The 25,187-nt window shown below is 43.8% G+C and overlaps 1 protein-coding gene across 1 annotated transcript; it reads right to left on the reverse strand.

The window, feature by feature from the left end:
* Positions 1-13,152: 13,152 nt before the first annotated feature.
* LOC128869779 (uncharacterized) lies at positions 13,153-13,683 on the reverse strand. The gene has a single exon (XM_054112382.1). It carries the CDS (start codon positions 13,681-13,683, stop codon positions 13,153-13,155), a length of 531 nt encoding a protein of 176 aa, XP_053968357.1.
* Between the last annotated feature and the right edge of the window lie 11,504 nt (positions 13,684-25,187).

The following is a 25,187-nucleotide window of genomic DNA, read 5'->3' on the forward strand; positions in this document are numbered from 1 at the left end:
GAGTACGCGCTAATTGTACACAAATTTTGGTTTGTTTAGATTTTGTTTATTTGATGTTGTTTATTTACTTTTTTGTTTTGAAAAACAATATTGCTGAGTTGTGTTCAGCACGCTTAAGCATCTATTTCGCTAAGTAAATATATTTGTATGTTAATGATTGCCACTCTAGGGAGGTTAAATTCGAGAGCGAGATGTTAACACGTCCGCACGACCGTATGGTTATACTTCACAATGGAAACGACCTGCGTTATATTGCTGCGCTCTTTCGTGACTTCTATCCTTTGGACCTTTCGCTGGCATACACTTCAGGCAATTTCGCAATCATTCGGCTACTGATTTTATGCAATTTAGGAACTTCTTCTTCTTCTTCTTAATTGGCGCGATAACCGCGCGATAACGCGATTTTGGCCGAGCTTAACAAAGCGCGCCAGTCGTTTCTTTCTCGTGCTAACCGGCGCCAATTGGACACACCAAGTGAAGCCAAGTCCTTCTCCACCTGATCTTTCCAACGCCGAGGAGGCCTTTCTCTTCCTCTGCTACCACCAGCTGGTACCGCATCGAATACTTTCAAAGCCGGAGCGTTTGTATCCATTCGGACGACATGACCCAGCCAACGAAGCCTCTGGATCTTTATTCGCTGCGCTATGTCTATGTCGTCGTAAAGCTCATACAGCTCATCGTTCCATCGTCTGCGATATTCGCCGTTGCCAACGTGCAAAGGTCCAAAAATCTTACGCAGAATCTTTCTCTCGAACACTCCAAGCGTGGCTTCATCGGATGTTGTCATCGTCCAAGCTTCTGCGCCATACGTTAGGACGGGCATGATGAGAGTCTTGTATAGTGTTAGTTTTGTTCGTCGAGAGAGGACTGTACTGCTCAGTTGCCTACTTAGTCCAAAGTAGCACTTGTTGGCAAGAGAGATTCTACGTTGGATTTCAAGGCTGACATTGTTATCGGTGTTAATGCTGGTTCCTAAATAAACGAAGTCTTTTACAACCTCGAAATTATAACTGTCTACAGTGACGTGGGTGCCGATACGCGAGTGGGCCGACTGTTTGTTTGAAGACAGGAAATATTTCGTTTTGTCCTCGTTCACCACCAGACCAACTCGCTTTGCCTCTTTATCGAGTTTGGAGAAGGCAGAACTAATAGCGCGGTTGTTACGCTCTTATAAAAAATTGTGCCTGAGCGATTAAGTTCTGCGGCTCGAACGATCCTCTCCAACATCTGGTTGGGAAGTCACACTACAGCGAGTCACCTTGTCTGAAACCTCGTTTGGTATCAAACGGCTCGGAGAGGTCCTTCTCAATTCTGATGGTGCTGCTGATATTGAGCAACGTCATCTTACATAGCCGTATTAGTTTTGCGGGGATACCAAATTCAGATATCACGGCATATAGGTAACTTCTTTTCCTACTCTCAAATGCAGCTTTGAAATCGACGAAAAGATGGTGTGTGTCGATTCTCCTGTCATGGGTCTTTTCCAAGATTTGGCGTATTGTGAATATTTGGTCGATGGTCGATGGCAGGATCGTCCTTCTTATGGATTGGGCTGGGCATACTTGATTTTCAATCAGCAGGCATGCTTTCACCCGACCATATTGTGCCATGCTCGCCGCCATGTTTGAATAGCTCAGCCGGCAGTCCGTCGGCGCCCGTGGGTTTGTTTTTCTCTAGCCGCGTTATCGCTATTCTCACCTCGTCATGGTCGGGTAGCGGAACGACAATTTCGTCATCAACGATTGGGGTATCGGGATCTTCACATTCTCTGTGACATGCACAGCTGTTACTTTTTAACAGGTTCGAGAAGTGTTCCCTCCATAATTTAAGATTGCTCTTTATGTCAGTGACCAGATCGCAGGAAAACGCCCGGTCTGAAAACCTTTTGTAAGCCGTCGAACTTTTTGGTAGAATTTTCGGGCGTTGTTCCTATTGGCCAGCATCTCAAGCTCGTCACTCTCAAATATTTCGGCCTCTCGTTTCTTCTTTCGGATAATACGTCTCCCTTCTTTTTTAGCTCTCTGTAGCGATCCCACATGGCTCGCGATGCACCCGATCGCAGTGTGGCTCTATAGGCGGCATCCTTTCTTTCTGCGGCAGCATGACATTCCTCGTAGTACGAACAGCTTTTTCAGGGTTGCCGGAATCCGATTTTTTCTGTGTCGGGGGTATGTGGAGAACGGGAAATGTTGCTCCATTGTTCGTGCATGCCGGGTTGTTGGGCAGTACCCTCAGTAAGAGTCGGGTGACGAATCTTTTTTGCTGCACAGAGGCGTGTGCGCAGTTTGGTGCAACAAGGTAGTGATCCGAGTCGAAGTTGGGTCCTCGTATAATACGTAGGGCTAATACACTAGAAGCGTGTCTTCCATCTATCACAACATGATCGATCTGGTTTCCTGTTTTTCGATCAGGAGACAGCTATGTAGCTTGGTGAATCTTCTTATGCTAGAGTTTGGTACTGCAGAGCACCATTTTTCGTACCCCGGCGAAGTCGATCAGCCTCTGTCCGTTACCGGATGTTTCGTCGTGCCGGCTGAATTTTCCGACTGTAGGACCAAAATTCCCTCGTTGCCCACCCTGGCGTTGAAGTCGCCAATCACAATCAGCTTTACTGGAATGCTTCGCCTTCTCACGTTAGCTCACTCCCGAACGGGTGTTCGGAAGCACCAGAGGATACGTGGGCTAATCCCGGACGTTGTGAGCTGCTTGAACCTTATGCAAAAGAATCGTCCTGGCCACTCCCAAGTGAATGGCGATCAATAACCTTCCCCACTTGCGTGGACTTCTACATATGGAGCCATCCTCTAGCCCAAGGCAGCTAACGCTGCAAAAAACAATGCTGGGCTGGAATAATTTTTAAAAGTACGCTACATTTCATAGCTTCAATGCGTTGCAAGTATCACATTATGTCAACTTGAAGAAATCGAAAATTTTGGGAATTGGAAGAAATACCTGCACAAGTAAATTCCACACGGTTGATTCCAGAGCAGGCTAAATGTGAGGAATTTTTTTTCGAAAACTACAAAGGTTTTACCATGTGGAAGGTTTCAAGTTAAACTGCCTTTGAAAACCGACCGTAAGTTGCTCGGTCATTAGCATGAAACCGCAACTCGGCGGTTTCAGGCGCTGGAGAGAAGGACGCTGTCGCACATCGACACAAGTTGCACCTTGATGGTCGGATCGATCGTTCAAGAGAAGCTTTTTTCGACATTCCTTCGCTTCGGATTGCTATATATGCCATGACTGCCGATATCACGAAGATATATCGCAAAATCTTGGTGCGCGAAGACGACAGGTACTTCCAGCTCATAGTATGGAGACAAGCAGCTGAAAAGAGGACATTTTTCACTTCACTCTGGAAAATAATTTTGGTGAACTGTGTGCAACTAAACGTTACTTTTTATAGGTTTCCGCTCGCTTCTGTGACACCCCTTAATTTATTAGCCATGCTAGTTGCCAAAGCTAAAATCTTATTACAAGAGCCTTGGATACAAAAGCTAGATTGGGATGAGTCAGTTTCATTGCGGCTCGACACTAGCTGCTAAAAATATACAGCCAATTTGCTACAGATGCAGGTACAGAGTCGAGTGCCGGCTGCCAAATTCATGGCTTTTCTGATGCTTCAATAAGAGCGAAGGGCTGCTGCGTATATATGCGTAGCCAATCCGCCAGTGGTACGAAATGCACACTGCTTACTTCAAAGTCTAGAGTGGCTCCACTGAAGATTAAATATCTTCCGCGTTTAGAGCTCCCGGCAGACCATCTTCTTGCCAAATTATGGTCAAGAATTTCACCAATGTGGAGTCGACCAATAGAACAAACAATTTCTGGACATACTCCGAAATAGTTTTGCATTGGATTTAAACGCATCCATCGACACTGCAAACTTTCGTTGCAAATCGAGTGGACCCAGAATGTGTCGCGGCGTCATGTGCCGACAAAATAAAATCCAGCGAATTAAGTGTTTCGGAGTTGTAACGTGGACGAATTGGATAATTCAATATGGTTTATTACACGCGCCTATCCCCTACGATGCTAAATTTCCTTCGATGTTATGCAAACATTCGCTCTTTGTGAAGGCATATATCCGTTCGTACATTTTCGTTACCACCATGCTGGTCCGAAGACATTGGTAGCGCTTCTGCCAGGAAAAATATGGCAGTTAAATTCTCGAGAAGCCCGTTTTCGCCTATAAGATAATGAATTCACTGTTTCCGTTAAAAGCCAAAATCGCAGCTAACGGCCCTTTACAATATGTGGGGTAGACCACTGCGGGCCCATTCACATAAAATTCGCGGTCGCCCTCTCGTGAAAATATATATTGTCAATTTCTTGTATTTCGCTTCAAAGGCAGTTCACTCAGAACTTGTATCTTATTTAATTGCTGATAAATTTGTTTTCGACTTCAAAAGGTTTATTGGACACCGGAGGATGCCAGCCAAAATATATTGCGACAACGCGACGAACTTTGTCGGGGCAGAGAGGAAACTGGGCGAGCTCCGGGAAGCCTTCTGGAGCAGAAGTAGGAGATTCTCCAATACGGCGCCGACGAAGGATTCACCTTTGCCTTCATATCTTCGAGGGCACCCCACTTCGGCGAATAGGGCTGAGCTTAGGCTACTGTGGGGGTCAGCAAGGTGGCGGATAGCTGAACGGCCTATAGATATGTAGGTTAGCTGCGAATACTTAATAAGCAGTCCCCGACCAAAAGCGGCAGAAATGTAGGGCATAGTTGAAAAGGCTATTCTGCTCGGTGAAATCTCTGTGACGGGGCGAGCCGATACCGCCCAGAAATAAGTGTCGCCCAGAAATAAAATCCTAAAGCGTCTGACTCAAATTGAGTCGCTTCTTAGGCAGCGTCTGCCTCTATGTTAGGAGCGGCTTAATGAGCACCTGTCAGTAGGTCTAAAATGGTATGGGTAGGATCCCTGAACAATAAAACATGGATAGAAGTAGAAAAGATGCTAAAGTTACGGTGCAGGGTGTAAAAAGCCCAGTGCCGGCGGTTTTGAGGAGTGAGCAAGCACGCTCCCTGCCGTCGATACCCAACAACTGCAATGATACGACGGTGGTGCACTTGGCTAACGTATCAGATAATACTACAAGGAAAATAGATAGCCCAGCTATAAATCCCTTTCAACGGGCATCAAAGCTGGCACGAACCCCAAAGAAGACGTCACCTATGGTGCGTGATATAAGATCAAGGTCATCTCCACCCGCCTTAAGCGAAAAAAGTCCTGCAGAGACACCAGTCCAAGCCGAACGGGACTACCTTGCCAAACTAGGAGAGAGTATTAACAAACTCTCTGAATTGATGCGACATCCTCAGCGCTCGATAAATAATAGCATGCGGGACCTTCTTAGCACTATTGCGAAGCTGCATGCATGTGCTAAAGTGGAAAACGCAGAGCTAAGGAAGAAAGCTAGCCAGAATCTGGTGACCAGAAAAATGGTCGAAGCAACACCAAAGAGGCCTCGTGAGGATAACTCTACACGTCGAAAGACGCCCCCAAAAAGGAGCAGAATATCGCAAGAACTGGCCAGAAAAGCTGACGTTATTACGTCCTGTGAAAAAGATTAGAGCCCAGCTAAAACTGCAAGAGTGAAAACTCCAAGAGACGAGAACTGGGTGAAAGTCAAGTACAAGACGCGAAAGAGCAAAGACAAAAGCAAGAAGATGAGATGAGTCCCACTCCGAGACCTGATGCCATAGTTATCACAAAAACTGGCAACATGTCATATAGCGACATATTGAGGACGGTCAAAAAAGATGATGGTCTCCAGCAGCTTGGTGAAAACGTGTCACGAATTAGAAAGATAACCAGAGGTGAGATACTGCTGCAACTTATAAAAGCACAGGTAGGGCGTGACCGAGAATACAAAGAAGGAATTGCTAAGTTACTGGGAGATCAGGCGGAAATAAAAGCGCTAACACACGAGCAGTCACTAGAAATACGGGACCTAGACGAAATAACCACGAAGGATGATATAGTCGATGCCATCCGCTTACAAGTCAAGGAATTCAGTAACTTCAGCGAAAGCTCAATTAAAAATTTAAGACCGGCATATGCAGGTACCCAAACAGCCGCTATACGCCTTCCAGCGCTAGAAGCAGGGTACTTACTGAACGCAGAAAAAATCAAGGTTGGATGGGTTGTCTGCAGAACTCGTGAAAAACTGAACCTTACGAAATGTTATAGATGCCTAGAATATGGACATACTGCAACTAAATGTACAAATTCTGAAGACAGGAGTGAGTGCTGTATGAAATGTGGTGGGAAAGGTCATTTCGCAAAAACGTGTGACAGGGAACCTTTTTGTATTGTGTGCAATAAAGCCGGAAAGTCTAACTTCAAGCACCAAATGGGTAGCAAAAACTGCCCAATTTACCAGACAGCATGTAAAACAAAAAGAAAATGAGAGAGATCCAAATAAATTTAAATCACTGCAGGGAAGCGCAAGATCTTCTAACGCAAACAATGTACGAACAGCACGCAGACGTGTCGGTAATATGTGAACAGTGCAACAAGCCAGACGCTGGAATGTGGGCTTCGGATGCAACAAGGAAGGCAGCCATATGGGTCCTAGGAGATAAGACTACCTAAGAGGGGCAACTTGCAGATAAAACCAGCTACACTAGAGCAAACATTTCTGGTGTACATATATATAGCTGTTATATACCGCCGAGCCTACCTCAAGCAGCATTTGAAAAGATTCTTGACGAACTGGTTAAAGAAGCCCTGACAAAAACGCCAAACTTAATAGCTGGAGTCTTCAATGCATGGGCCTTAGAATGGGGAAGTCAGTGTACAAACCAACGAGGGAAAGCACTGCTCAAAGCCTTCTCCTTACTTGACGTTGTGTTATTAAATACTGGAAGAAAGAACACTTTCGAGAAGAATGGTCGTAGCTCTGTTATTGACATAGCTTTATAAGCCGATCTCTAGCTTTAAGGACGAAATGGCAGATTTGCGACATTTATACCCACAGCGACCACTTGGCCATAATGATCGAAATAATGCAGCCGAAACAAAGTAAAGGAAATAACAAGCCTGCTAAAAAAGCCCAGACAAAAGGGTGGAAGATCGAAACCATGGACGAAGAGATTTTTAAGCTTATGCTAAACGCTCATCCACTAACATAAACGACGCGATTGAGCAAGCCCAACTACTGGTAACACGCCTGACCAAAGCCTGTGATGCTGCAATGATCAGGAAAAAACACACTTACATACGGAAACCGGCATACTGGTGGAACAGCGATATAGCTGAACTCAGAGGCGCTTGCCACAAAGCTGGACGTCAATACCAAAGAAGCAGAGGAATGAGTGAAAAAGAAAGGCTGCGGGAAATCTTCAAAATGAAACGATTAAAAAAAGCAAGACTTCCTGCTTCAAAGAACTTTGTGCCAAAGCTGATGAAAATCCGTGGGGAGGAGCGTATAAGTTGGTGATGTCTAAGATTAGTGGTTGCAAAGGAAAAGCGCCGACTTGTCCTATTATCTTAAAAAAGGTTGTGGAAACCCTTTTTCCAAGACAAGAAGATGAGCAAGAATACCGACTAACAGCAGATGCATCTTTTATTACAGATATACCTACTGTCCCGGAAACAGAGGTAAATACAGCCTTGGGACGTTTTGGAAACACTAAAGCTCCAGCACTAGACGGAATACCAAACGGAGCTCTTAAACTCGCGCTGAAAGAAGATGCAAAACCCTTCACGGAGACATATCAAAAGTGTTTTCGAGATGGTGTCCTCCCAAAAATTTGGAAACAGCAACGTCTTGTCCTTTTGCCGAAACCTAATAAGACGCCGGGTCAACCAAGCTCGTATCGACCCCTCTGTATGATTGATGCGTTGGGCAAAATTTTAGAACGGCTTATTGCTGATCGTTTGGAGCAGCACGTTACTGAAAAAGAAGGCTTGCCCGACAACCAATATGGTTTCTGCAGGGGGCGCTCGACAATTGATGCAATAAAAAAACTTACATAATAGCGGAAAATGCCATTGAAGGAACAAGATGGATGCATGGTACTAAGGAGTACTGCGCCGTCATAACATTGGATGTAAAAAATGCTTTTAACTCTGCATGCTGGTCCCACATTATGCAAGCTTTAGAAAACCTGGACACGCCACCATATCTGTTGCATTTGATAAAAAGCTACCTGTCAGATAGAATACTACTCTATGACACAGACGAAGGAGTTAAGCAGTATAGAGTAACTGGGGGAGTACCGCAAGGCTCTGTGCTGGGCCCTCTATTGTGGAATGTGCTCTACGATGGAATCCTCCGCATCCCTATACCAAAAGCAGTCCATTTAATCGGATACGCGGATGATATTGCGTTGGCAATAGTGGCAAAAGAACTTCATCAAATCAAGAGTATATGCAGTGCGACAGTTCACTAACTAAAAAACTGGCTTAGATCGTCAAACCTACAGCTTGCGGGCCAGAAAACTGAAGCAGTTTTAATCACAAGTAGAAAAAAAATTGAGAACATCACACTAAGCATAGACGGGCATAACATCTGAAATACTTGGGAGTCATTATTGAGCCACGCTTAAACTTCAAAGTGCACATTGAAAAAGTTTGTGAGAAAGCAGCACGGGTAAACACGGCGCTATCTCGAATAATGGCTGACATAGGCGGGCCAAGCCAGAACAGAAGGCTACTACTGGCAAAAGTTACCCAATCCATTGTAATGTATGCTGTACCGGTATGGGGACAAGCGTTAAAATACGAAACATACGGCAAGAGTACAAAATCTCTGTTTCGACTGAGCGCTATTAGAGTCGCAAGCGCTTTTCGCACTGTATTCCATGAAGCTATCGGGGTAATTTCTGGCATAATGCCCCCAGATATAATGGCTCTGGAAAATAAGAGAATATATGACAAAAGCCGAAGCCTTGGCAGGTCGTTAATAGCTGAGGAGCGCAAAGAAATCAGATACGAGAGTCTATCTAAATGGCAAAGACGCTTTGATATAACAACCAAAGGGAGATGGACACACCGACTCATTAGTGATGTGCAGGCATGGGTCGGAGCATATTTTCTTTCACTGCCAAAGATATAATAAAGAACGAGAGTTATTGGAGAATCAAATAGCGGAACCAATAACACCTGACAATGTTGTTCCACACATGCTACAATCTAAAGAAGTATGGGATTGTATCTAAAAATTGTCAGCGTTCGTACTCAATGATTTGAGACAAATGGAGAGAAGGCGAAAAAGCGAAAGCATAGCACTAAATAGCTGAAATTCCATAGTAGTAGATGTAGTAACTTTTCCCTGTAGTAGTAGATGTAGTAACTTTTCCTGTAGTAGTAGATTTAGTAACTTACGGTTGTGTTGTAGGACCACTTTCTAGATAAATTTATTTGGATGCAGGTAAACTGATGATACCAGACATAGAAACTTACGTTTCTGTGGTATGGACAGAGACATGGTAGGTGGGGGAGTACTGTTATGACAGGGGTGGCTCTCTCATCAGATGACCTAAACAGGGGGTGGTAATGGTTAATGGTTGTAAAGGGTTAAGGTGTGGTCCTTTAGCACTGCGACCATATTGATCTATGTGCACCCTATGCTGTCTTTTGACTGTTAAGTATGCTTATGAATTGTACCAGCTCCTTCTGAGGGAGTGATTGAAGGTCTTCATCTGTAAGCATGAGCTTGTTTAAAAACCTTTTCCTTCTATGCGTCAACCCCGGACATTCGATAATGAGATGTTCTATGGACTCCTCATCTTCGCAGCAGAATCTGCAGGTGCTGGTGTTAGTTATGCCTAATTTGTGTAAGTGTTTGTTGCAGGTGAAGTGACCCGTTAGGGCGCCTGTGAGAGTGCGAATGCTCTTTTTGTTTAACGTGAGGGCCATTTTAGCTCTTTTAGCGTTGAAACTCAGGGACTTTTTGGAGTGTCTAAGACCCTCTACGTTGTTCCAATGCTGATTTAATAGAGTTTTGGCCCAGTATTTTACTTTATGTTTCAGGTTGTTTTTGTTGAATCCGGACATAGGACTAGGTCCGATGAAGTTTTCATCTGCCCCTTTTTTGGCTTGAAAGTCTGCCTTTTCGTTGCCGTCATATCCCTCATGTGCCGGTACCCAAATTAATGAAACATTGTTTTTGGATGCCAGGTTATTGAGTGCCTTGTGGCAGTCTAAGAGGGTTTTTGAGTTGTAGGTATAGCTATCTAAAGCTTTTAGAACTGATTGGCTGTCCGAGAGTATTTTGATCTTTACTCTCTTGTGGTTTCTACTTTGCATGATGTTTACTGCTTCCATTATTGCGTATAGTTCCGCTTAGAAGATAGTGGTGTCCCTGGTAAGAGTGTATGATTTGTAGATTCTGGGCCCCACTACTCCTGCTCTTACACCATAAGGTGTTTTTGATCCATCAGTGTACCATTTTTATGAATCATCATTCATCCATTTCGGGTTTGTTTTCCACTCGATCCTCTCAGGAAAGGTAACTGTGTATCCTTTTGTGAAACAGAGGGTTGGGTCAATGTGGTCTGAAACTTGAGCCATGCTTATGGTGTTTTTGATTTTATTTAGGATATTTAGGTGACCGGTGAGGTTGCCCAATTTGAAATTTTCTTTCATGTGTAGCATGAGTGCTTGCGTAGCTGCTTCCTCTTGGATTGCTATATGAAGTGGTGGGAGATTGAGGAGTGCTTCCATGCCAGCTGTTGGGGTAGTTCTCATAGCCCCTGTGATGCATAGGCAAGCAAGCCTTTGTACTTTTCCCAGTTTGGTTATCGCTGTTTGTTGGATAGATTTGCTCCACCATACTAGTGCCCCATACAGTATGATTGGTCTAACCATTTGGGTGTATATCCAGAGGGCCATACTAGGGCTGAGGCCCCAGGATCTCCCTAGTAATTGTTTGGTTGTCCACAAAGATTTCGTGGCTTTTTTTGTTATATTATTTATATGTGATTCCCAAGTGAGTTTTTTATCTAAGGTTAAACCTAGATATTTGACCTCTTCCTTTAGTTCTATCACTGTTTCATTTATTCTCAATATAGGAAACTCTAACTTTCTTTTTCTTGTGAAGGGGATTATTGTAGTTTTGTTGGGGTTGATCGACAGCCCCTCCTTTTTACACCATTCCCATGTTGCGTTCAAGGCATTTTGCATTAAGTCCGTTAGTGTCCTTTCATGGTTGCCTTTTATTATAACAGATATGTCATCTGCATAACCAATGGTTATAAATCCCTTATTGTTTAGGTGCTGCACCAAGTCATCAACTAGTAGGGACCATAGCAGTGGAGAAAGAACTCCTCCTTGCGGACATCCCTTTACTGTTGTGACATTAAGTTCAGCTTGGCCTAACGAGGCTTTAATAATCCTCTGATTAAGCATTTGACTTATCCAATGTGTTAATATTGGGTTTGCACCCCTTTTTTCGAGTGCTGTTTCCATGGATTTGTAATTTGCGTTGTCGAAGGCTCCCTCTATGTCCATAAAGGAACATAGGGCTATTTCTTTTTTATTTAGAGCCTTTTCTATATTGACAACGAGTGTGTGCAGTGCTATGACTGTGGATTTCCCTTTTTGGTAAGCAAATTGCAGCTTATGAAGGGGTTTTTTGAAGATTACTTCTTCTCTTAGATGGTATTCAAGTAGTTTTTCCATTGTCTTTAACATGAACGATGATAGACTGATTGGTCTGTAAGATTTTGGAGAATCAGGGGGTTTGTTACCTCCTTTAGGAATAAATATTACCTTCACTTTCCTCCATATCTTTGGAATGTATTCCAATATTAGACTAGCTCTGAAGATTTTCACCATGACTCGGATCAGTTCCACAATGCCTTTGGATAGAAGTGCTGGGAATATTCCATCCGGCCCTGGTGATTTAAAGGGATTAAAGGAGTTTATTGCACATTCTACCCTTTCGAATTTTATGATTTTATTGACAAATGAGACCGTCGATCTCCGTTGATGGTGAGTTACCATGTCTAGACTATTGTCGATTGATGGGTCATGACTTTTGCAATCTGGGAAGTGAGTCTTTAGAAGAAGCTCTAGTGTTTCTACGAATGTGTTGGTTTAGTTCCGTTTGGACCTTTTAGTGTGCTTATGGGACTTGAGTCACCTTTGGAAAGTGATTTTTGGATTCTAGCTGTTGCTGGAGTATCTTTTAGATCCTCGCAGAAGTTTTTCCAAGAGTTTCGTTTGGATTTCCTTAGTTCTTTGTTATAGTTAGTTAGGGATTTCCTATATTCGTCCCATTTGTTTGTTTTCTTTGCAGTGTTGAATAGTTTTCTCGTTGCTTTCCGAAGTTTGTCAAGTTCGTTGTTCCCCCAGGGAACCCTCTTCGTGGAGGATTTCATTTTTAGTGGACAACAGTCTTGATATGAGGCCATGATTGAGTCAGTCATGTCTGTTACTGCCTCTTCTAGCTCCTCTGTTGATGTTATTTTGCTTACGCTGTTATTAAGCTTAGCTGAAAGACATTCATTGTATCTTTTCCAGTTTCCCGTTTTTGGGCTTTACCACCCCATTTAGGTCAAAGAGTATGTGTTTGTGATCAGACATTGAGTCCTCAACCGAGACTCTCCAGTTACTGATCATATTCAAAGATTTGTTAGTAATTAGAGTTAAATCGAGTACCTCTTGTCGTATTGCGTTTACAAAAGTGGGTTTATTACCCCTGTTTACTACTGTTATATTATTAAGTAATAAAAATTCAAGGAGTGACTCACCTCTGTTGTTTGTATTCGTGCTTCCCCATGCCACATTGTGGGAGTTGGCGTCGCATCCAATTACGAGGGTTTGTTTGTGGGTTTGGCAATACTCCACTAGGCCTCTGATTTTCTCTGGTGGTACTATGTCGGCGTCTCCGGGGAAGTAAGCTGAGGCGATTACGACCTCTCTCTTGCTTCCACCAGTATTGTTTATGTGTCGCCATCCATGAATTCTGTGAATGGCAAGAATTTAAAATTGGTATCTATGATTATCGCAGCCCTAGGTTTGACAGCGCTCTTGTCATAAATTACCTGTGTGTTTTGGACATTGAGGCCTTGAGGACGGCCTCTGTAGATCCAGGGCTCTTGGATCAGCCCTATGTTGATACCTCCGGCAAGTCTTCTGCTAAGCTCAGTGGTAGCAGCCTTAGCATGGTGAAGATTTGCCTGGAGGCACCTCATTTCGTTGGTTGGTTATCGGAGTCTTTGGGAGGACTTTCATCCTCTTCTTTTAACTCCACTGCCTCCATTTGGTCAACTAACTCTTCGGTCGTTATGTTTTCAGATTTTAGCCTGAGGGTCACTTGGATGAAACGGTAGTTTACTCTACCATTGTACTCCTTCAGGCTGGAGGCTGATTTTTGGTCTACCGCTACGACTAGCGTTACGTTGGAGCCTCTTTCGGCTCTTTTTAGCAGGCGCCAGGAATCAACATTGTGGCCTTTATTCTGCCCCTGCACAAAGTCCAGTATCTTGGCTGTCTCGACTTTGACTGAGTTGGGAAAGTACCCCACTGCGATCCGAGAGTGAGGAATTTTGGATTCCTCTGTGGCCCACAGTGTTGCACCCTCCCACGGCGACGCATTTGAAATGGCCGCCTTGACCCATTCCGCCGATGTGCTCTCCTTACAATGCAGGACAAGGTATCCTGCCTTGTAAGTAGTGCCCAAGAACGCTGGTTTTGTGGCCATGTTTTTCTCCGCCAGCATTTTGTCTAACAGGAGTTGTTGGATGGAGTCCATTTGTTCGGTTGTCAGTACCGTATTGGGGTAGTCCCTAGCAAGTACTGCCAACTTGACTCCTGTTGTTACGTCTTTGTATGTGGCAGTGGACTGCCACTTTTGCTCCTTAGAGCTGCGTCTTTCGATGTGGACGGACCATCATCTTTTTTGCTGTTGCTTCGGGTGGTGTGTCCTCAACCGACCTTAGTCGTTTCGGCCCCGTCGTTGTTCTTCCTGTGTGTTTGCTCATGGGCTCCAGCGCCTTAGCATATGCTTCTTCTCTGGTTAGCCCTTTTTTTAGGAAGTGTGCAAGTCTTCTCCTGCCCGCACCACTGAGCTTTTTTGGCTGTTCCGTGGTCGGCCCTTCGCCATCGGTGTTTGGAGTCGTCTCGGCAGTTCTCACGCCTTCAACTGCGGACCGTTCCTCCTTATTAGTTTGAGGCATGGTGGCCTCTTCCTGTTTAGGTGTGACCGCCTCTGTTTTTTTAGGTTTTTTGTTAGCCTCTTGGTTGAAGCCTTCTTGGCCGCTTCCGCCATTTTTTTGTTTTTCTTTGCTGGTATTCATTTTTGTTCCCACGAGTAAAGGGGCATATCACCTGCGCCAGTGCCCCGGTAGCGTAGGAAGGCATTTTTGAAATAGGGCCTCGCCAGGGCGCCCCAAGTCCGCATACTAGCGACTAGATCTCCCTCTAGCCAAGCATCCCTCGGCGTATGCTGTTCCACCTTGGATTGGGGATTTAAACTTACCCAAGGAAGTTTACTCTTCCCGCCCGACTATATTAGTCAGGACCCCAACAGAGACATGACCGTGCTGGGGTTACCTGTTTCCAGTGGCCACCACGGGGAGGAATAGTCACACTTCCGACAGTCTTGCAGTTACGGCACAAAGTCCACGAAGGCCTTTGCGTTGTTCCCCCTACAAAGACTGCCAGCAATGACCACCTAACAAGCAGATGCTACTTTCGACGTATTGCATCAGGACAATAACGGACCTTGAGCTTAGTGCTCAAACCGCCTCCCGACGAATACTTAACGGTTGTACCGGGGCAATCGGTACTTTGACTGTAGAAGGTTTAGTTCGGGTTAAAGTCCCACACTGACGGGGTTAGGCTTTCGATGCTTCCTCCTCGTAAAAAAAGGGGGGAAAAAAACCCACTTCGGCGGTCTGTGGGAAGCAGCAATGAAGTCGGCCAAATATCTGCTGGTGCGCGCCGTAGGCAACGCGCTGTTAGCCGCCGAAGAAATCGCAACGCTTCTCGTCGAGATAGATGCGGTATTGAACTCCTGACCGCTCGCACCACTCAGCAACAATGCCAGCGACCACCAGGCGCTAACGTTGGCGCACCTGCTAATCGGTTGCTTGCCACGGGGGAAAGTACCCGCAAATCCCAGCCACTGCTTGGGTAAATGCCAGCTTGTTTGCTCTCTCAATCAACAATTTTGGCGCGTGTTGTCGAAGAGTTAGCTTTTGGAGCTTCAGTAGCGCAATTGATGGATGCACCCGTAGCCACACGTCCAGCCAGGCCATCTCGTCGTCTTCCACCAAGATAACGTGCCACCGCAGCAGTGGGTGATGGGTCGAGTAACCACAACCATTCCTTGAGCGAATAGCGACATTCGCGTCGCAAACTCGCCGGTGGTACACAGAAATTGAAAGATGTTGGATTCCTTCAAGGCGGCTGGTGTCAAGCCAGATTCTGGCAAAAATTAATATAATTAAACAGGTTGAAATTAAAATTTTATTTAAAAAATTATGTAATAAAGCGTTTTTCAGTGAAAGCGCTTCAACTTTTTTTTTGAATAAAACACAAACGGTTTGACTTTTTTAACTAATTTTTTTTTATTATCGAGTTTGAACATATACATTTAAGTATGAAATTCGATTTCTTTTGCATGACCACCGCGTGCACGTTTTACGAAGTCCAATCGTTGAACCCAATTTTCGACCACTCTTTTGCATAAATCGGCCGAAATTCCAGCAATTTCGCGTTCAATATTGGCTCTGAGCTCACAAATCGTCGCCGGCTTGTTACTGTGGACCAATGACTTTACATAACCCCAAAGAAAATAGTCTAGAGGCGTCAAATCACACGAGCGCGGCGGCCATTCGACCGGTCCATTTCTGGAAATAATGCGCTCATCGAACTTACTCTTCAACAAATCAATTGTAGCGTGTGCTGTGTGGCTTGTGGCCCCGTCCTGTTGATACCACATGTCGTCTAAGTCCATACCATTCAATCGCGGCCAAAAATAATCGTTTATCATGTCGCGGTATCGATTTCCATTCACAGTAACGTGGCGATGGTTCTCGTCAACGAAAAGATATGGGCCAATTACGCCGCCGGCATGTAAACCGCACCAAACAGTGATTTTTTCGGGATGCAACGGTGCCTCATGAATCACGTGTGGATTGCTTTCTGCCCAGTAGCGTATATTTTGCTTGTTGACAAAGCCATTGAGCCAAAAGTGAGCTTCATCACTGAAGATGATTTTTTGGAAAAAATCTGGATTAAAGTAGCAGCAACAGAACGATTATTTTCATAAAAGATTTGCACGATTTGCAATCGTTGCTCAAGTGTGTGGCGTTCCATGATGAAATGTATACTAATGAAGTTTACAAATGACAAACGAAAAATAAAAAATATTGCGTCGTTCGCCCTCCCTATTGGAAAAAAGTTGACGCGCACCTATTGAAAAACGCCTTATATCAAATAACTTATAGAAGTATTGTTTGCACATTTAAATAATTAAAATTAAATAAATGAATATGTAAACAAATATATGAATTATACTTAAGCTGAAAATTTAGTTATTTATATATATATAGATATACATATAGATATATATATAAGTATATACATTGCTCTTTCTCGTTTGTTGACTTTATTTCTACAGCTAAATATATATTTACCGTTTTTGTCTCTATTTACCTATCTACATATTTACTAACCTATACTTTCTCTAACTCTCCACTAATTGTTCCTTCATTTTTGCTTTTCTAATCTTAGTTGTCAGCATTGATATAAGGGTAGAAATTAATAAACATAACCTTTTGAATTGATATATCGAACGTGTGCGGTCTTTTAAATTCGCTTCCGGCAATATTCGGAAATTTCGCACTTCCCAAATTACAGTTTTTATAATTTTGTATCGCCACAAGCTAATGCCGATTTTTCGCCCATCATTTGGTGGGATCTGACGCCTATTAAGGTGGCAGCCGCTGACGGTCTCAGCATCAAACTTTCTTCAATCTACATGGCATAGGGGTAATATTCCTCCTATCACTTTTCCTAGTAGTGAGTACTTCAGGGGATAGGCGGAAGTTATTGATGTAACTTTACTGCCTGAAAACAGTTAAGTAAGGGTAGACAAGGGGGACGGTTCCATTTTTAGAAGTGGAGAAAAATATACATACGGTATATTTTATTATTATTGATTGGCTGTTTGTGCACTGCGACCTGAAGAGATCTATTGTGCAGCCATGTAGCCTACTCGAACAGTTTTAGGCTGTTAATAAATCTTAAACCTGCTGTAGGCTTGATTTCTTCTAAGAAGTTGGGGTCTATAGCCCCATTTTCCAGATAATTTAGTCTGCGTCGTGCCACTGCTGGGCAGTCGCATAGAACGTGTTCTGCTATTCTTTGTGCTACTTTGCAGAGCCGACAAGAATTATTTTCTATCGCACCTATCTTTTTCATGTGATAATTAAGTTTACAATGTCCTGTTAGTAGTTCACTGTTAAGTTTTATGTTCTTTCTGCTTAGGTTAAGGATTGCTTCTGTTTTTATCCGTTCTGGATCTATGAGTCTTTTCGACTGCCACATGCCCGATTGGGCTCTCCAGTAGTCGATTAGGCCTCGTTGTTCCTGCTCACGTAGAAAGGCACTTTTGAAGCTTTTATTTACCCCGCAGGACCTATGAAGGAAGTGTTTGCCCCCTTTTTCGCAGTTTCATTATCTTCATGCCCACCGTGTCCTGGAGCCCACATCATGGTAACAGAGTTTCTTGATGCTAGGGTGTTGAGGATTTTAAAACATTCCCAGACTAACCTTGATTGGAATGAGAAGGTATCCAGCGATTTTAGAGCTGCTTGACTGTCAGAGAGAATGTTAATATTGGCGCCCCACGTGCCTCTCCGTAGACATTCTCTAGCACACAGCTCTAAGTCGTGTACCTCCGCCTGGAAAATGGAAGTTGGTTTTCCCCTTGCTATTCTTTTTTTGAAATGTGGTCCGACAATTTCAGCCCCGGTACTACCGTCTTCCATTTTGGACCCATCAGCAAAACAACACCTGTGCGTCCTGTTTTAAGAGTATTTCATTGTTTCGTATCCTGTAAGATTGCCTTCTTTGAGATGGAGTAGATTAGAATGTCTTAGAGCTGCATTGACTGCCGACCCTTTGAAATGATTCCAGTGATCATTACTAAAGCTGCTGTGGGGCAGGTTCGCATTGCTCCCGTTACGCTCAGACAGGTTATTTTGCATACCTTGTTAAGTGTTATCTCAGTCTTAGTTTGGTCTACTTTTGGCCACCATACCAGAGAGGCATAGGCAATCATTGGCAATATTATTGTCTTATAAGACTATGCCATCATCTTTGGCCGCAGACCCCATGTTTTACCTTAGAGCCTTTGGCATCTGCATATTGCTTTATTGGTGATGTACCATAAGTAATTTTTCCAGGTCAAAGTTTTATCAAGGATTACTCCCAGATATTTCATCTCCCCAGTTGGAATTAAGCGGAACAACCCTGGATATCTGGGTCCCAAGCTCCCGGGTCGGGTTGAGCGTTGGGCTTGAAACCCATCACATAAAACAAACTTTTCAGTGAAGAAAATTACCAGGTTACGGATAAGAAACGCCAATTTAGATGACGACATATGAGCGATGCCCTCGCCACGATGTAAAAATTGTAACGGGTGATTTCAGATCTAAGATGGAATGAGAGAACATTTTTAGCCCAATAATCGGTATATTTAGTATGCACGAACAATCTTCCGACAACGGAATGAGATTGATCTAGTTCGCCACAACGAGAAACATGGTTGTTAGTAGCAGTAGGTTCAAGCATCTCCGCCACTTGACTGTCCCCTGATCAAAGAACACGCGATAAAAAGCGTGCGAAGCACAATACAGAGAAAGCCTTATGTGGAAAAGCTACAATCAGAACGGACAGTCGAATGCCACTCGCCTCTCAGTTCTGCTTTCACAAAGCCTTCCTCGTCTCTGTGATTGATCGCCCCTATCAAACTCAAAACTTGGGTGGTCTGTCAAAAACTGGAGAGTCCTTGCCGAAAATTCGTGCTCTGACCACAGGCACATTGAGTTTCAGTGACCGGACTTCCGTTCCTTGGTGGAATGGAGAGCTCTAGATGTTGAAGCGCGATTCGACATAACTTCTTGTTGAGGACTGGGAGCGGTACCGAGAAGTTCAGAAGAACTACAAGTGGCTTATTCGGAAATAGAAAGAGGGAATTCTGCAGCGGTATTGATTTTCTGAGTGACACGGCGAAATTGGTTAAGATTCTTAAAGGTGACCCAACTGCTAGGCTGGGGTCACTAAGGAAACCTGATGGTTCCTTCACGGAGAGTCAATCTGAGACGATCAGCTTGCTGATGGAATCTCACTTTCCAGATAATCAGATAAAGGTCCGCCGACAACAGCCCTTATTGAAAGAGGCTGAGGTCAGAGCTGCTACACCTTCTCGGCATGACCTCCTTGATGCTGAAAAGTTGCGATGGGCTAGATGAATTGCATATGCGTCAGAAGTCATTGAAGATTCACCCACTCACTCCATTTCAGCGTGCCTATCAAAGTGGAAAATCCTGCGAGTCGGCACTGCAAGACCTTGTTGCTAGGGTAGAGCAGGCTATCGGCAGGAGGAACTGCGCTATGAGCACCGTGTGCTAGTGAATTGGATTCGTTCATTGCTGGTCCAAAGAATCGTCTCGTTACGAGCAAAGGAAGATCTGCTGGTGTCATCCGGGGTTAATAGAGGTTGCTTCCAAGGTGGTGAGCTGCCTCCATTGCTTTGGTGCATGGTGATCGATCCTCTGCTGAGCACCTTAAACGATTCGGAAGTCTACGCATAAGATATGCGGACGACTTAACCTGTTTGTGAACAGGCCCTTCACTTATGAACATCTGTAGCAAAGTGAAGAAAACTCTGGATATGATTGGCACTTGGTGCTGTGCGAATGGACTATTGCCAAACCCTACCAAAACTGGTATTGTCCTTTTCACCAGATGGAGGGAGCTTGATGGACTCGTTCTGCCTAACCTAAAAAGAGCCTGACAGCCTTCTGGCAGTGCAAAGGTGTTTTTGGGAAAACGTGGGGTCTTTCCCCTAGCAAGGTCCTATGGATCTACACGGCTACGATAAGACCTATTATCACCTATGCATCAGTGGTCTGGATGAGTAGACTTCCTCCCTGCAACTCACTGTGACCATCTGTTGCGTCGGAGCTTTTTCGGTTACTTCAGGCCCGGCATTAGATGCTCTGATTAGTCTACCACTACTTGATGTTTTCATCTAAGGACAGGCCTTGAAGGCCATCTACCGGCTGAAACACAATGGGAAATGGTACGACCCCTGTCCGGCATCCAACGAGCCTCGCCATGCCCCTTGACTCCATGCCATCAAGAGTAGTACTGGAAAAGAGATACAGTGCGGTCCTGCGAGAGGCTGAATTGTGGTCAAACTCAGAAAATGAGCCCGGCAAACACTTTTTTCGCATTTTCACGGATGGCGTCAAGACCGAGCACGGTTCCGGCTCTGGAACACGCATCTGTGTTTCAAGCGGAGGTATATGCTGTTCGAGAAGCAATGAACTTTGTTGTGGAAAACAGATGGAGAGGCAGATCTATATGTGTCTGCAGCGACAGAAAAGTTGCGCTCATGGCCTTGGACAGCGCTTCAATCACTTCAAGGACTGTTGAGTACTGTAAATCCAGGTTGAACCATGTTTGTCGCCAGGCATAATATCCTGATGCTAAGAAAGGTCCCGGGACACATGACTATCGCGGGTAACGAGATCTCTGACTATTTTGCTAGAATGGGCTCTGAGGCCAACTTCTTTGGCCCGAAGCCTGTTCTACCACCCCTTCTGCAGCCATCAACCCCTCGGTTAGCAAACCGGTTACTCTAACCTACAAGCGAGCTTGACAGCTGTTTGGATTAAGGAGGGGTCATTTTCTATGAGAAAAGCACATGGAAAGGGTGGATACCTCAGACAGTGCATTCTGCTTAGCATGTGGGGAGAAGGGTGAGACGGCGGACTTCTTTCTGTGCGTTTGCCCCGGCTTCGCTCGAATCAAGCTTGAGGTCTTTGGCACTAATGTGCTAAAAAGAGACCACCTGGGCTCCTTGGTACCATAAGATCTTCTCAGATTTCTTTGGAGGTCGAGGTTCGAAAATTAATAAGGGAACCCGAGTGCAGTACAATGGACTTAATTGTGTCTAAATGCTGTACTTGCTAGTCTGTTTCCGGCAATATTTTCTATAAAAGTGTCATGCTGCTCGTTTACGCTGATCATATCGACATTGAAAGCATTAGTCAGCGGGCAGTCAGTATAACCGTCTCCAATGTTAAAAATTAATCCCGTAGAGTGAGTCTTGTGGTAAACGAGGGCAAGACAAAGTATTCTGTGTCAACAACCAAGAAGTCTACGCGTATTGGACAATTGGACAGCAGGTTGCGATTGACAATTACGAGTTCGACATTCGTCCTGGACATTGATTAACACCGATGGACAATTATTAGGAGAGAAAAATTCTTCGCAATTTCTAGATTTCAGCGAATAAGATGAAATCACGAGCTGTACGAGGTGGACGCCGACATCGACGTAGTAAAGCGCATTAAAATTCAGCGACTGCCCTGGTTGGGTTACGTTGAGAGAATGGACAATAACGATCCAGCAAAGAAGATTCTTCTTTCGAAATGCTCTGGAGGAGCTCGTAAAAAATGACGACCTCATCTACGTTGGAAAGACCAAGTCGACGATGGCCTGACCGCCCCCGGTGTTTCTAACTGGCGTCAGTGCACGCAACGCAGAGGCGATTGACACAACATTTTGTTAGCGGTCAAGACCAACCATCGGTTGTAGTTGCCAGCGGAGTAAGTAAGTAACTACCCTTACAAATGGTGGGTCTCCAAAATAAGGTCTTTTTCGGATCACAGCTTTATCCTATACTATCTATACCTTAAGATAAATCCACCCTTACCGTAGCGAAATCCATTTAGAACCCACTGGAATATATTCAAAAATGTACTATCATAAATAATAGGATAGGAGGGATTCGGTTCCACTAAATCACTCTCAGGGAAGATTTCGAGAGTAGGGTTATATCATTGGAGAAGATATTTAGTAAGGTCTAAAAAACATCGTGTACTATATAATATAGCAAAAAAACTCATCCTAATACATAGTTAAAGCAGTGAGTTCTTGAAATTACAGAGAATCAAGATCAACATCTAACCTCATCTACTAAACAGGAAATTGGGAATTGTACAGAAAAAATTAGGAGACATTACAAGAAGGCAATTAGGGTCGCCAAGCTCGGTAGCTGGAGGGAGTTGGGCTCATCTATCGAATCTTCCAGGGCCAATTTCGGGCCAAGAAACCAGATGGTACTTGAATTGCTACTACAGAAAAGCCTCTAGAACTTCTGTTAAACACTCATTTTCCGGGATGCAGCGCCCACAAGAGAAGAAGCGGAAGTATTAGACGGGTCAATATGATCCACAACATCTTCTAGATGTAATAATTACAAACGGAGGAAGTTGCATGGGCAAACCATTCCTTTTCATGTTTTAAATCTCTTTTCAAATATGTTACAGGAAAGCCTAGACTGTATCCTTCCATGGATGGTGAAAATTTTTTAAGCGTTTTTAAACTTCGGCAATATTCCGGCGGCCGCCGTAGCCGAATGAGTTCGTGCGTGACTACCATTCGGAATCCACAGAGAGAACGTCGGTTCGAGTCTCGGTGAAACACCAAAATTAAGAAAAACATTTTTCTAATAGCGGTCGCGCCTCGGCAGGCAATGGGAATCCTCCGAGAGTATTTCTGCCATAAAAAAGCTCCTCATAAAAATATCTGCCGTTCGGAGTCGGCTTCAAAGGGTAGGTCCCTCCATTTGTGGAACAACATCAACATGCACACCACAAATAGGAGGAGGAGCTCGGTCAAACACCAAAAATGGGTGTACGCGCCAATTATATATTATATATATATATATATTGACTTTTCGTATATATATATATATATATATATATATAGGTGAGTTGGAAACTAGTTAAGGACGGCTTTATACGAAAAGTCGATAGGAGGGGACATGAATCAGCGAAGGATTTTATACCAATCAGTCTTTCGTCCTTCTTATTAAAAACTTTTGTAAGGTATTATCGCTACTTCTTTGGTTATGTGATAAACTTTGATTAAACTTAATAGAGCTACAAGCTTTGGCTTAAGCTTGAACACACAGACAGAACTCAAGCCCTTTACCACTAGATACAAGGTACCAAATCTTATCCTACTACTTGTTAATGGAAAAGCTCGTTCCATGGTACCCCGCGAATAGTACTTAGGGGTAATCGTTGACTACAAACTTAGTTGAAAACTAAACATTGAAGAACGGGTAAGGAAATCGGAAACACCTGTGTATGTCTGTAAACGTATGTTCGGAAGGAGATGGGGCTGGGTTGAACCAAGTATGGCTGTACAAGGTGGTTATAACTACAAATTTTAAAAGATCAAAATGTCAGATTACTGGGCGGAATATAAAGATCAGCCTGTGCAATAAGATCATGTTCTAGAGAGCCTCTTAATGCACTGGCACATGTTATTCCGATTAATCTGCATATGGATGGAAGATGCAAGATGGCAACAATAAGTGCACTTAGGTCAAATGAAGTGAGTCGGTGAAGGGAAAAAAGTCATAGTCATGCTAGTCTAAAATTACGAAAAACTAAGTTCACCTCGGGGATGACAGATAACATCATCCCAACGGTGATATTCAATAGGAATTTCGTCACTCTCCTTCTATCTCGGGAGGAATGGAATAAGGGAGTTTTACTAAACAACTGCGACTTTACAGACTACACTGATGGTTCCGAAATCTATTGTGGTGGTGGAGTAGGTATACATACATTTTTATAGATCTAGATTTCAAATATCCTAATACTTGTAGTGTAATCCAGGCAGAAATATTGGCAATAGGGGAAGCTTGTAGGCTTTTAATCGCAGACTTCTTTTTGGAGGGCAATATATCTAGGCCCTCAATTAGGCTACAACAACCTCGAACTGGTCAAAAAATGCATAAATAGCCTTACCACCTTGAGCGGAAACCATAACACCTTAATCTGAGTACCAGGAGATCGGAACATTGTAAGAAATGAAAAAGCAGAAGAACTGGCCATGGGTAACATTCTTGCACACTGTATTCAATACCTACGAGCCGCGGATTGTAGATGGTAGGAGCAGACGACATGCAAAGTCAATATAATGTTATGGCCCACCTACAATCTCAAGCAAACGTTAACATTGATAAATAAGAAGCGAAGGTATGCCTGCATACTCACGGCAGAGATAACTGGCTTTTGGCCCAAATGAAACTATCTTCCTCCTCCTCTGTGAATGCCCTGCATTATAGAAGGCGGGGTTGTTAACCCTTGGCTGGTAAAGACACAAACAACCTTATAAGGTTTCTCAAGCGCACAGACTGGATATAGTCGTGTAGAAATAACCTCTATAATAAGCTGGTAGCGAAAATGTGGCAACAAATATGTTCATTTCATTTTTGTATTTGGAAATAATTCCCGTAACAGTTTGCTTATGTTCAAAGTATTGTTACGAATTTGTTATGTTTTAGTTTAAAGTCACAAATTTATGGCAACAAACTTGCTTGCTTTATTGAGCCACTTTATTGCTTTACTATTCGTTTTTGAGAAGCTCTTTTCTTTCTTTGTGTATTATAAAGAAGTACTAAAAGGTTAAACCTGTCCTTCCTCTTGTTACTCATTAGCTGGGTATGTTGCCTGACATAACGGTGTAACTCATCCACATTACTCTGCAGTGTTTTCTAATGACTATCTTCGTGCATTGCAGGAGTAGCACCTCTTCCGAATGCTTAAATCGCTTCCAAATATGGTTTTTGTAGCTAATTGGCCAGTAATTTGATGTACAGCTGAGCGATAGGCCAACAGGAACACTTGGATGCGTTTGTAACGATTTTGTTGCCACTTTTGAACTACCTTCCGCAAGTTTTCCTCCAGAGTAGGTTTAATCTTTCGACGACTCCATCCGAATGAGGGTGCAAGGGTGTTAAACATGTGTTTTTTAGTTCTCATCAAGCAACGCATCTCTTCGTGTTGGATCCAGTCGCCATTTACTGTTACAGTCCGACATTTCACAATTAGTACCCTTAAAGGAATGCTCGTGTCTTTTTCTGTCTTCACTAGTGTTTTTCCCCGATTGTCTTCTCCGTCT

This window comes from Anastrepha ludens, chromosome X (genome assembly GCF_028408465.1).
Source record: "Anastrepha ludens isolate Willacy chromosome X, idAnaLude1.1, whole genome shotgun sequence".
Taxonomy (NCBI): domain Eukaryota; kingdom Metazoa; phylum Arthropoda; class Insecta; order Diptera; family Tephritidae; genus Anastrepha; species Anastrepha ludens.

Coding starts and splice junctions, on each gene's coding strand:
- LOC128869779 (XM_054112382.1), bottom strand. CDS start 13,683: ATGCTGGCGGAGAAAAACATGGCCACAAAACCAGCGTTCTTGGGCACT.